The sequence below is a fragment of the Helianthus annuus genome, chromosome 5 (genome assembly GCF_002127325.2).
Source record: "Helianthus annuus cultivar XRQ/B chromosome 5, HanXRQr2.0-SUNRISE, whole genome shotgun sequence".
NCBI lineage: Eukaryota > Viridiplantae > Streptophyta > Magnoliopsida > Asterales > Asteraceae > Helianthus > Helianthus annuus.
The window spans coordinates 129,695,381-129,710,189 of NC_035437.2; the positions used below are offsets into that span (position 1 = coordinate 129,695,381).

General features: G+C 35.1%; 1 protein-coding gene across 1 annotated transcript; it reads left to right on the forward strand.

The window, feature by feature from the left end:
- The first annotated feature begins 13,094 nt into the window (after positions 1-13,094).
- LOC110941268 (1-aminocyclopropane-1-carboxylate oxidase 5) lies at positions 13,095-14,536 on the forward strand. The gene is made up of 3 exons (XM_022182891.2): positions 13,095-13,233; positions 13,321-13,550; positions 13,735-14,536. Exons 1-3 carry the CDS (start codon positions 13,132-13,134, stop codon positions 14,333-14,335), a joined length of 933 nt encoding a protein of 310 aa, XP_022038583.1. The 5' UTR covers positions 13,095-13,131; the 3' UTR covers positions 14,336-14,536.
- The last annotated feature ends 273 nt before the right edge of the window (positions 14,537-14,809 follow it).

The following is a 14,809-nucleotide window of genomic DNA, read 5'->3' on the forward strand; positions in this document are numbered from 1 at the left end:
ATGGACACTTTAAGAAAGATTGTCCCGAGAAAAAAGTCGTGCAAGAATACTCAAATCTCGTCGAGGAAGATGAAGCACCCGTATTGCTAATGGCAATACAAGAAAAAAAACGTTGTTCAAGAAGGGGTTCTACTAAATGAAGAACGCATAGAACCAGCAAGGTACGCCACAGAAGATGAAAGTGTGTGGTACTTAGACAACAGGGCAAGCAACCACATGACAGGAGTGCAAAGTCACTTCAGAGAATTAGATGAAAAGGTGACGTGGCAAGTATGTTTCAGTGACGGGTCGCACATAGAGATTAAAGGCATAGGTTCAATACTACTGGAATGTCTGAACCAAGAACAGAAGATTGTTTCTCAAGTATATTACATTCCAAGTCTGAAAAGCAACATATTGAGCCTCAGACAACTCACAGAAATCGGTTGCAAAGTAGTTATGGACGGAGACTTACTAACAGTCCGCGACAGAAATAAAAAGTTACTAATGCGAGTCAGGAGAATGAGGAACATGCTGTGTAAAGTAAACTTGAAGATTGGAAGAACAATCTGCCTGCTCTCAAACACAGAAGATTTAGCATGGTTATGGCACGCGAGGTTAGGCCATTTACACTTCAATGCTATTAAAGAAATGACTCGAAAGAACTTGTTATATGGAGTTCCTCAAATAAATCATGCCAGTCAAGTATGTGACACATGCTTATTAGGAAAACATAGTAGGACACCATTCCCAAATCAGGCGAAATTCAGATCTTTAAGACCTCTGGATCTAGTCTATGGAGATTTGTATGGTCCTATATCCCTACCAACACATGCTGGGAGAAAGTACATATTTCTACTTGTAGACGATTATACTCGCTACATGTGGGCATATCTACTAACTTCCAAGGATCAAGCATTCGAAACTTTCAAGCAGTTCAAAGAAAAGGTGGAGACAGAAATTCGAACCAAGTTAAAGATGCTAAGGATGGACAGATGAGGAGAATTCACGTCAGCTGAATTCAACAAATATTGCAAATACAATGGCATAGCGAGACAGCTTACAGCGCCGTATCCCCACAGCAAAATGGAGTAGTGGAAAGAAGGAACAGGACGATGTTGTCAACTACTAACAGTATGCTAAAGGCAATGAACATGCCACATAATTTTTGGGGTGAAACAATAAGACATATGTTATACGTCTTAAACCGGATTCCAATGAAGGCTTTGGTGGTCAATAAAACCTCGTATGAAGCCTTGAAAGTAAGAAAGCCGAATCTGGAGCACCTAAACGTTTTTGGCTGCACAGCGTACACTAAGGTACTACCACTTCCACAAAAGAAGTTAGACGATAGAAGTTCACCCATGGTTTATCTTGGAATAGAAGAAGGATTAAAGGCATACAGATTATATGATCCGTCAACAAGATATGTGTTAGTAGAGATGTAAAGTTCATGGAAGGTCAACCATGGAACTAGTAGATTCAGGGAATCCCGAATGGACAAACTTTGTTATTCAAGAAGTTGACAACCAACCAGAGTTAGAAGAAAATGCACCAAGTAGTCCTGATAGTAACGGGCCACATCATGAAGATTCAGCAGTAGATCAGACAGAAGAACCAGACTCCTACGTAACCCCGCCAGCACATTCGTACAATCATAACTCATCAGGAAGTTCAGGCAGATTATGTATATCATTTCTATTTATACATATGGGAAAACATGTAAATAATACCTGATATAGCAAACAGGCCAGCAGAGAATCCAGTCAGAGACGCAGCCACGGAGTTCGACATAGTTGTCAGCTTGATCTGGTTCCCCTTTAGGATGTATCTTCTTGATGGTAGTACCGAGTTCTTTAGGGTTGAAGAACTCGTAGTAATGGAGAGAGAGAGGAGGCGATTTTAGTGATGATGTTATGAATTGTCTAACCCTAATCCCTCTCTAGTAATCTCCTTATATACACCCAAGGGGAAACCCAATTAGTTAATTAGGGTAACCTGGCCCATCAACAATTACCAACTAATTTATTATAGGTTTTATATATTTTGATCTATATTATATAAATGATAATGATGGCTACTAGATTAAATATAAATAAATATTTAATCTTACATTCTCCCACTTAGCCGAATAATCATTTATCATGAGTATTAGATTAGTCTGATCAGAAGTTAATACTCATTTTAGCTTTAAACCAAAAACCGTAGCAGAGAAATACAGCCGTTGAATCATTATGCGACTCAGGACCCCCGTTAGTCATACTACAGCCTCAATTTAAAACCTAATAGTTATGATCAAAATACAAACAAGACCTTTAGCGTTTGATTTGTATTTATATTTGTCTATATGTCATTACACCGGCAGAATATATGTTAGAGACATACAAAATCAAACTGATGAGGAATATTAAAAGTTAATCATTCATAGTACGATATGTAGTTGTACATGGTCATCAATAAACCCGTGATTATTATAAGCGCTTACATAATAGTTATGGGTGATAGACGTTTAGTTATAGGATCCTTAAGCATATCATGAATGCATTCGATACAAAGATTTAGTTTCCTCAATTCGTTCATAAACGAATAATTAATTGCATATCGAAATTTAATGCAGCACCTCTCGAACTGTTACTGTTCAAGGAGACATGGTAGCTGACTTTATCACAATAAGTCTTCAATATATTAATTATATGGAGTTAATAAATTTATGAGTCCACTGATTAATTTCCAACAACATTTAGTGACTATATTATGTCGTTATAACTTAGGTTGTTATTATCAGTTTATTATGACTCCTCCATAAGATAGGTTTTGTCTGCTGACATAAATATATACCCGAAATTACATTTTGTCATCTTTGAATATTACAAAGTTAGAGTAATAAACCTGTTTTAATTCTCACTTCTTCTTCAAATCAGAGCCTCTCATTTCTTTTGAAGATATTGTAATACTCTATTAGATGCTTCACATTAATCTAGACATATCTAGTGTGTTGCAATGTGAGTAATATCTAAACGAGTATAGACTTAAACTTACATAAGGCTTCTAATTAATGAAGCGTAAGAAATAATCTCATTTATCCTATTATCCTCTAAAGGAGAGCAGTATTGGTTGTTAGATATGCAAGGACCAATTTAATGTTAAACTTATGTAACGGAAGTAATGTCCCATTTGGTCTATCTCAACATGTTATGATATCTATTATGTAAGAGATATCTCTGAGATCTATTATATCAAAGTTTGTGTTAACAATGCTTTGACTTATGTAACATATACTTGTCAAAAGAATATCATCTATATAGACAAGTTTATCTTAGTTGCTCCCACTCATCTTGAGGTAGGTACATTAATCCACTTGGTTGTTGATGAAAATAATTACATTAAGATTTCATCACATTATGATGTTTGCATTAACCCATACATGGAGTTTATTGGCTTATAGACAAACTGTTCTTTAACCTTAAGTTTAGAACTTTCAGGTTGTTTTATGAACATGTAAATATGTCAGCCAGTTGTTAGGGAATGTTGTTTTAATGTTCATCTAATGTAGCTCAAAAATTATTATAAGCTACTAGAACAGTGATGATCCTAAAAGAAATCTTTTGTTAGATATGTAAGAAAGATTCTTTAATAATATATCTTTTCCTGAGTATAACCTTTGACAATCAATCATGCTTCTGTGTTTTAACGTTTATATTGGGATTTGGTTTAGTTATGAACACTCTTAGGTAATTCAATCAAATCCCAAACGTTATACGAACACATAAAATCAGTTTTACTAGAAAACAGTTTTATTCCTTTTAGAGGATTGATTGATACTAATGGCTTAATTTTAAGAGATAGGACCAGTAAACTTTTCCAAAATCCGTTTCAACTTTAGTTACGGAGGTTATATAATCATCAAAGTTAGTAGGCTTTTAAACCTAGATGACCTCCTGAGTTGATTATTGGGTTTTAAAAGTTTCAGTTTTATGGATTAGCTCTTGGTTAGGTTGCTATCATTTTCATTCTAAGTTTGTAAGAGTTGGTGCAGTATGGTGTACAAGAGGTGTAATCGGAGTTAAATTCGGAGTAAAATTTAATGACACTCTCCCCCCCCCCCCCGCCTCTTGTATTCCTTGCAAGTCATGATAAAGACTTTGACTGCTCCCACTGACCTTAGAAAACTTTAGGAACTCAGCATGCTTAGGGTCAATATTTAACGACCAAACAAATTCTAATAGAGAAAACATATTAATGACGTTAGTCGTTGTAGTTTCTCTTGTTGAGGATTATGTTAGTTTAGATAAGAAATCTAAGTTGATTATTGGGTTTTAAAAGTTTCAGTTTTATGGATTAGCTCTTAGTTAGGTTGCTATCATTTTCATTCTAAGTTTGTACGAGTTGGTGCAGTATGGTGTACAAGAGGTGTAATCGGAGTTAAATTCAGAGTAAAATTTAATGACACTCTCCCCCCCCCCCCCGCCTCTTGTATTCCTTGCAAGTCATGATAAGGACTTTGACTGCTCCCACTGACCTTAGAAAACTTTAGGAACTCAGCATGCTTAGGGTCAATATTTAACGACCAAACAAATTCTAATAGAGAAAACATATTAATGATGTTAGTCGTTGTAGTTTCTCTTGTTGAGGATTATGTTAGTTTAGATAAGAAATCTAAGTGTGCCCACAATTAAGCAACAATGAAACTTTTGTAAGAGTAGCTTTAGATTTAAGGAGACAAATTTTGATAGAATAGTGTCATAATGGAGCAGTGTCTTGTACAAGAGGTGTAAATTGAAGTAATATAAAGTTTTCACTCCCCCACCTCGTATATAAAGTTATTATTAAGACACTTAATGCTCCCACTGATCTTTAATATCTCTAGAATGCTACAAGAGAAGTTTCAATGAGCTACGTGACGTGGGAACCTATCATATATACGTTAGACTTTATTTGATTTCTTTAATGTCCAGATATCTTAAGAAACTTTAGGGACATATCTAATCGAAATCTTATTAAGTACATATATGAATAGATTTCTTCAAAGACCATGAGCCATATGCGACAAAATTTAGATACAAGTTGATAGTCTTTTAAATGATAAATGAATTATGTCTGAATATTCCATTTGGAATAAGTTCCACGAATATCAATGAATGACTTATGATGGACCCATACTTATTCCTTAAGCCAAGTCATATTTTAGGGCTTTTACGTCATGATTTAAAGTCACTTAGAATGAGATTAGATGAAAATCATCCTCATTAACCATGTCATGATTTCTCATGAATTTTGGTTATGATGGATGAAATTTGTAAGTCTCATTTTCCTTTTGTCGAATTCTTATTTGCATGATGACAAAAGTTGTGAAAGTATAAGGTATCATCTAGTTTCATCTTAGTAATGTTTCTATCCAGATATTGAGAACAAATAAGATGAGAGTTTAAGGTAAGTGTGACTTTATGTTAACTATTCAAACCTCACAACCTTCATAACATTGCTTAATTATGATACTATATTCTGACTAATATTCAGAATATATATAGGTATCGAAAAACGTTGTTAGAAGAGTGCTTATTATGGTTCTTATAGCCTTAACATTTAATTTGTCACTGACTCTCATGTTAGTTATTTGTTGACTTATGGTAAGGAAACGTTTAGAACTAGAATCAACTTATCACGTTTAGAACTAAAATTATCAGACTTAAATATCATTAGTAAGTGACTACCTAATTAACTTATTCAACCGTTCTTCTGAATAATGGATAGTCTCGTTGCTTATGCCTAGTCTAATTGCATAATTATGCAGTGAGATTATCTTTTGAAGAACCTTAAAGTTGGAATCTTGTACTTGTATTTTGACTATGGACCTTAGAACAATCCTCTTTTAAGGTTTTAGTGGTTGTAAGGTGAATAAAATCTTATTTTCCAGTTTCAAACATTTATTTCTTTGTACATATGTTGCTTATCAACACACTCATTATACTTTGGTATTTTTGAGTGTTATAGTGGATTTATAAGGCATCAAATTGTAAAAGTGAAAACCTTAGTATGTAATGTACTGAAAATTGTGCTTATTTCCATGTATAAGCCCTTAACTTTATGGGTCATGGCATTGTACATTATAATGTATTCACATATACCACTTAACTTTTTAGTCTAGAATTTTAAATGAAGGCATACATCTTAGGAATTCTTGTTATTATTCCACAGATAATAGATTAGTCTTAGGAAAAACTTAATCTGGAATGATCTTTTAGTGATAGCATTTATGTTAGAGAGTTCTTGATTATCATGAGAGACATCATGTTTGATTTGTCCTATTCATCATGCTCTACTTTTCTTCTGTAGTAATCATTATCAGAATAGAGCAGTAGGATTATCATGTCTTAAGGGATAATCAAGGATTCAATTTAAGAGCTAATTCTTATATAAACTTTAAGTAAAGCAAAAACATATTAGGTTTAGAAATTAGAGTGGATGAGATACTGATTTATAGAAGAAAGTTATAGTGAGTAAAATTATGACTAAAAATAAGGCAGACGAAATGATCATAAAATTAATGAAGGGTCATTGATATAAGGATCATTATGTGAAGAGGTTGTGATATGTCTATTACTAACATCAAAATAATAGACTTGTTTAAAGTTCTACTTAAACGAAGACAAATTAGCTTTGGCCAGAAGTGTAATCATTTAAGCATGTGTGCAAAGTAATCGTGACAAATCAGCTTTGGCCAGAAATGAGACAATCACTTTAGTTATGCACTTGTTAAGTATGTTAGACATAAATGAATTAAATCAGCTTTGGCCAGAAGTAAGACATTCACGTTTGCAATGCATAATTAACATAGCTTCTATAATACTTGAACAATAAATAGATGCATCAAATCAGCTTTGGCCAGAAGTGATACATCAGAAGCTCATTCAAGTTAAGCCATTTTGGTTTTGTAAAACATTATTTGATCCTTATTAATTAACTAAGTATTTACAAAACCAATTATTTAATAGCTAAGTCTTAGTTCACATTAAACAGCCTAAAATAATGAGGTTTCAAGTGAGATCTTGACTCAGTTATGAGGTCTCAAGTGAGATCTCGAGTCAAGTCTCGACTCATCTGTAACATTATGAGGTCTCGACTCATTAATGGTCTCGAGTCGCAACCTCAGTGTCTCGAGTCGTAATCATGGTCTCGACTACTGTGTTTTATGAGATCTCGAGTGCTTGATGAGGTCTCGAGTCGCAACCATGGTCTCGAGTTGTGAAGATTGAAGCCTTTAATCGAAACCTCAGTGGTCTTGAGTTGAAACTTTATATGTCTCGAGTCGAGACCTTTGTCTCGAGTTGTAAAGATTTGAGGACCTTATGATTTCGAGTCGAGACCTTGTAGTCTCGAGTGAGATCTAATGGTCTCGAGTCGTAATCTGATGGTCTCGAGTCCACTGTTAATAGCTGTTATTGTGATAATAACTGAAAACTCGAAATTTTAGGGATTGTGGGACAATGTTTCCTGTTTTATTGCTGATCTAAACTTATCTAAAGATTTCGAAAATTATAACTGGTTATCTATTAACAGTTTTCGAAGTTTTAGAAAGATAAAATTCAGATCAAAAACAGTTAAAACATCCACTAATCCAACTCATATTCCAAAACTTAAGGAATTTTCAAGTTCTTCTTAGAACAAATGATGAACCCTTGAAAAATTAAAAACATAATTTTGGAACCCGAAACCTAAAAATTAAGGCTTCTATAACAGATTTCGGACATGTTGATTTTAACCATTATGATTTCTAGTCACTGATTTAACATTCTTTTTCCGAAAACAATGATTTCGGGTCATGACTCGAAATCGGCTGATTGTGATTATGAAATTCAAAATTTATGTTATCATGATTTCCGAGACACTGAATCGAAACAGTAACTCGAGAACAGAGTTTCGAATTTTATTAAACTTTGAAAATTTATGTTTTCCAGATTTCAATCCCAGAATAATTGATAGGAAAATAGAACTAATTAATCAATATATGCTCTGATACCACATGTTGATCAGTTCTGTTTAAACATAAGGGAGAACATGTAAATAATACCTGATATAGCAAATAGGCCAGCAGAGAATCCAGTCAGAGACGCAGCCACGGAGTTCGACATAGTTGTCAGCTTGATCTGGTTCCCCTTTAGGATGTATCTTCTTGATGGTAGTACCGAGTTCTTTAGGGTTGAAGAACTCGTAGTAATGGAGAGAGAGGAGGAGGCGATTTCAGTGATGACATTATGAATTGTCTAACCCTAATCCCTCTCTAGTAATCTCCTTATATACACCCAAGGGGAAACCCGATTAGTTAATTAGGGTAATCTGGCCATCAACAATTACCAACTAATTTATTATAGGTTTTATATATTTTGATCTATATTATATAAATGATAATGATGGCTACTAGATTAAATATAAATAAATAAATATTTAATTTTACAAATTATCAAGTAGAGGTCCATCTACATCTGAAAGTACAACGGGGAGTAATAGTGACACTCCAGTAAAACTAAGAAGTCTCGAAGAACTATATGAAGAGACAGAGTAAATTCAAGTAGATACACAAGAATTACTACTTGCTGAAGAAGAACCAAGGAATTACAAGGAAGCATCTAATGACAGAAAGTGGATTAAGGCAATGAAGGCTGAGTTAGACTCGATAAACAAGAATAACACTTGGAGATTGACAGAATTGCCAAGAGATCACAAGGCAATAGGTTTAAAGTGGGTATTCAAGACTAAGAGAGATGCAAACGGAAACGTGGTCAGACACAAAGCAAGGTTGGTAGCAAAAGGATATGTTCAGCAACATGGAATAGACTTTGACGAAGTCTTTGCAGCAGTAGCACGCATAGAGATAGTTCGACTAATGTTGGCTTTAGCAGCATATCAAGGTTGGCATGGAGATCTTAAGGAGGAGGTCTATATCTCACAACCAGAAGCATTTATAAAGCCAAGAGAAGAAGGAAAGGTTTACAAACTATCAAAAGCCCTGTATGGATTAAGACAAGCACCACGTGCTTGGAACATGAAGTTAGATCAAACCCTAAGGTCACTTAACTTCAAGAATTTTACTTTAGAGCAAGCAATCTATACAAGGACAAGTAAGACTTCTACACTAATAGTCGGAGTCTATGTTGATGATTTGATAGTCACTGGAACATCAAGGAAGGAGATAAATGTTTTCAAGTATGAGATGGAGAACAAGTTTGAAATGAGTGATCTAGGATTGCTAGCATACTATCTCAGAATAGAAGTTATTCAAGCAGGGGGTGAGATAGCCATCAAATAAACAAGCTATATCAACAAGATACTCAAAGACGTTGATATGTTAACCTGCAACGACACAAAGATTCCTATGAATCCAGGAACACATGTCCAAGCACTTTCTGTAAACACACTATGTGGTGTTAGACATAGTTACTTGGGGTGGAAAAGTGCAGAGGTGTCGGATGTGGGACACGTCACTTGTACTTTATAAATTAGTGTGTAACTAAACTATGTAACAAATGCTTGATAATGTATAATACAATGTTTTCTTGAAAATGTGTTTCTACCTTGTGTTTGTTGCATCCCGCGTGCGCTTCCGCTGCGAGTCGGGGTGTGACAAGATGGTATCAAAGCCATTGCTTGTGGAGAATTAGGATGCCTTTAAGGAGACCTAGACAATAACCCCAGGCTCAAACCATAGTGAACATAAACGAGAAATAATCAACAGTACCGAGTAATTAATGAATCATGTAAGATCGTCCTAATGGTGAGTACCAGAATAGTCTTGTGGGGAAAGGGAGTTATTATGGTTCGGAATGTAATAATAGACTTGCTTATACGAGGAAGTTTTAGGAAATTAAGTCATGATAATGGTTAAACACACTTAAATACGTGAAGTTATACATAGGTGTGCCAAGGTGAAACTATGTGTATACGTGCACTGGTTGTTATTTGATAAATGTTTTTATGAGTCGACTCCTTGGGAATATTGCGTTAGTTGATATGGCTTAGAGATAGGCAGGTTCATCGGAAAATGTTTGCTACAATCCATTCCACATTCCTACTATTGACGTACTTAACGTGCACTAGAGTTGGATTTATATAACCAAGATGGCCTTTATATATCTTCTGATACGGGAAGTCAACTTGTTACAAATACGTACTCTTACCAACTCTAACATTACATCCATCGTAACGAAAACTACATATCGAAGTAGGCATACAACAGATAACGTACATACACTTAAGGTGAACTTATCGTGACACTAGTCCGAAAGGACAAGAACAAACTCTCTTGCCTGGTAGTGCTTCTTCATAATTATAGTCTCCCAACTCTTAATCCCAATTTGGGTATAGTTCACTCATTCCCTTAGAACCCATGGTTCTTAATCGCATTCTTTTGTTAGCAACGAAATCCCTTCATTTCTAAGGGTGGTAGAGATCATAATGTAAGCACAAGGCGCAGAGTGGATAAGGCATCACTAGTAATGGGTTCTGGGATAGAAGTAAGTATGAAAGTATGTGTGAATTTTGAGTGAAGTAATTATTTCTGGTGTAACGCTGGATATGCATTGTAGACAACAACTATGTTGTGCAAGGGGGTACACGATAACCTTCGCCATGTGCGCGATTTGGCTATACTAGTTCTCGCTAGCATGTTTTCCATTCTATCTTACTAATTTGCCAAACTTAGTAGTTAAAGCATAACATGCATTTGGATCTAAAATCCATTAACTTCTTATAAATATTCTAACATCTCAATCAATGTTTCTTCATAGAAAATCCAACACTAGTAATTCTAATTTTTTAGGTTTAGAACCCATAACCTAAAACCCCATATTCTTGAATTTTACAAATCTAAGATGAAGGATTACATACCAGAGAAACAGTAGAAATTGATCAGATATAGCAGAATTGAGGTTTTGACCATCCAATTTTGTGATTGCCATGAAAATTGGCTCCCCTCTCTTCTTTCTGTTGTATGCATCGCACATAGGGGTAACCCCCATTGTCATTCCCTTTTTTCTTCTTTTAATTCTTTTTTTTTTATTTTTAAATTTTGTCAACTTTCCCAGTTTTTACCTCTAATTATATATTTGCTCAGGTTTGGTCCCCATAGTATATATGTATATATCATTATAAGAAATGTAATTTTGTTATATTTCACCCTTTGCAATATAAATCCCTTTTTGTTAAATTCCATCATAGTATTATTTTTTTATAAAAGGGGAATTGGCCTGTAATAATCCCACCTAGACCTTATTGGCCATTAATAATCCCACCTCAGAATATTCCCCCCACCAGTCCCACCTTTCACATATTTTTCCTACAATGGTCCCCCGTTAAAAAAACTTAACTCCGTTAAGTTTTTTTCCAAATTACAAATAGATTTCTTAGGACTTTTGATCAGAACGTTCATACGAGTCCATTGATGTAAAACTTATTTCGAAATGGTGCTCCAAGTGACTTAATTTTGGTTAATTGGAAATTTAAACACCCGAATTGAAGCGCCATTTTCATCGTTCGGAGCACTGTTTCGAGGCAAGTTTTACATCAATGGACTCGTATCGTTGTTCTAATCAAAAGCCCTAAAAAATCTGTTTGTAATTTGGAAAAAAGCTTAACTCCGTTAAGTTTTTTTAACGGGGGACCATTGTAGGAAAAATAGGTGAAAGGTGGGACTGGTGGGGGAATATTCTAAGATGGGATTATTAATGGCCAAGAAGGTCTAGGTGGAATTATTACAGGCCAATTTCCCTTTATAAAAATACCCGTTTTAGAGATTAAATATTTACATTTAAAATATATTTTAATATCACGAGAAATCGGGATGTTAGAAGATAAAACTATTACTTGTCTGTCAAATGGTAGATAATTTTAAAACTTGATGAAAAGACCACTAGACCATGCGTAATGGGCATTATAGGGGCGTGAGGGGGTTTGGTATCGCCTCCAACACTGTCCCCTAGATGTTACAGGGGCATGAAAAGGAGGGGCAAAATGAGGAGAGAAAAAAAGTGGAAGTAACGCTTGAAAAGGCATTAAGGGCGTTAACCATTACAAATTTTATGAATGAACATTATAATGTTGATGTGGTTTAAAATCGGTATTAGCCATTACGGATGGTTTTAGATATATTTTTTTATTAAAACGGCATTTTACATACTAATGGAGTGGTGATCCATTAATAAAACAATATTTAAAAGGAGAAAATCTTGGGTTTAAGTCCTATAACTAGAACTTGTGCAGATTTTCTCTCATTTTTTTCCACAAACCTGCACATCTGGCTATTACTTTAAGGGTGTAGGGAGTGGTTAAACACTTAAGAGTGGCAAACTAAAAAATCAACTAATGAGAGTGTGTCATGTCAAAGTGGTAAACTATGCTCAAAATGTTGGCAATGGTTAGACACTTAGTGAAATGGTAAACTATTTTTTTCTAAAAAAAAGGAAAAATGCGTGATTGGTTGAGATAGCATGGACCCTACCACACACCCCACTCTCTCCCCTCTCCTCCCCCTTCCCGAATCGGTATTCCATCACCGATTTTGCCCTCTTTTCGGCAAATGTAGTTCGGCAAACTATGTTGGCATTGGTTTGCCAATTGGTAAAGTGGGTTTACCACTTTCCACACCGTATACCCTAATACATCCAGACCAGACAACCATGTTATGTCTTAATGAAGTCAAAGGTGCCGCAAGATGCTTGGAATACTCAACATCAAAGGTCGGTAACTACTTGGAATACAAGGAAAAAAGTGGAGTAAATTACTTAGCTTTGCACTTGCATTTGCGAAGACTTTGTAGTTCAAATCTTATTCATAAGTCAACCAAATCTTACCTTAAAGTGTCCCGTTTAAGTGTTAGTTAAGGGTTGAAAAGTAATTTAAACCATATTATTTTAAGTTATCGTCAAACGCTACCTCCATAAAGTATTCTACATCATTTGCACTCAAATTAAAGCCTTGGTACCAGCTCAACCATATACCTTTTGCTAACCCAAGTATTATAATATATCAAAGAGTTGACATATATCTATATAATGACACTAACAAAGGCTATAAATACCTCCATAATTTTACAAACTTCCATAACTATATCAAACTCAAAACACAACACATATTAGTTACCTTCAATTTTCAATCAGAAGAATGCCTATCCCGGTGATTGACTTCTCGAAACTCAATGGCGAAGAGCGAGCTACGACAATGGTGCAAATAGCTAAGGGATGTGAAGAATGGGGATTTTTTCAGGTACCAATCTAGCATAAACATTCATAGGACCATATTAACATGTACATAACGAAAATCTTTTTGTTTGTATGTTATTTTTCCATACAGTTGGTGAATCATGGAATCTCAGTGGATCTTCTTGAAAGGGTGAAAAAGGTAAGCACCGAATGCTATAAGATAGAGAGGGAAGAAGAGTTTTTCAAGAACTCAACACCCGTCAAACGATTGAAGGAATTAATCGACAAGAAAAGTGGAGAGAAACTTGAAAACATCGACTGGGAAGATGTCTTTCTTATTTCAGATGATTATGAATGGCCACAAAAGACCCAAGGATTCAGGTAAACACTAATACTACTTTCTAGATATTACTAATCACGTTGAACACTAAGTTTTTATGATTTTTGCGACATGTTTGCAACCACTTTGTGACCAGACCTTTGGGTGGTCGCTAACTTTGTGACCGCTTATTATGTCGTTTATTGTAGTGTTAAAAATCTAACTTGTAATGAAATGAATAAATAGGGAAACCATGATGGAATACCGATCCGAATTAAAGAAACTGACGGAGAAGGTGATGGAAGTGATGGACGAAAACTTGGGGATACCAAAGGGGTACATTAAGAAGGTTTTAAATGGTGGAGAAGGCGAAAAGGCGTTTTTCGGGACTAAGGTTAGTCATTATCCAGCATGTCCACATCCTGAGATGGTGACCGGTTTGCGAGCCCACACGGATGCTGGAGGAGTCATCCTTCTTTTCCAGGATGATGAGGTTGATGGGCTTGAGATTCTAAAAGATGGTAAATGGATTGATGTTCAACCAATCGCGAATTCGATTGTCATCAATACAGGTGATCAAATTGAAGTTTTGAGCAATGGAAGGTACAAGAGTGTATGGCATAGGGTTAATGCTAAGTCCAATGGAACTAGAAGATCAATAGCCTCATTCTATAATCCATCCTATAATGCAACTATTGCACCTGCACCCGAACTAATCGAAAAAGAGAATGAAACGGTTAATCATCTTTGCTACCCGAAGTTCGTGTTTGGTGACTACATGTCCATATACACCGAACAAAAGTTTCTCCCGAAAGAGCCACGATTTCAAGCTGTGAGAGCGGTTTAACGAAAAAATCGTATTTCCTGTCCATACAAAGCCTAATGGATAAATAAGATTTTCGTTACCAAAGTCGGAATGTATTATTCAATTTATTGTTGTAGTCTTCTGATTACTTTCTATTTGTAATTCATCATTCAAGATTCATATCTATTTAAAAGTTGTTACCAAGTTTACCTAACTATGGACTTGAAATGCTTATTTTTATTATTTTTAGTATGTTTGTTTAATTAAGGATTGGCAGATTCTTGGAACCATAAAAGCTGTAAACAACATGGACAGCCAGATAATGCCCTCAAATTTTAGGTGTAATGCAATCATAAACATGAGCATGTTTATCTTGTTCTGATTGTGTGTATTCTGACTTGCCTACACAATTAATAGAATATAATTTACCAGTCAACTTACGTAGTTGTCCTTGGTGTACTTTACTTAATTGGGATGAGCTGAAAACAAAAGTTCTTAATCTTTTCAGTAAATCAC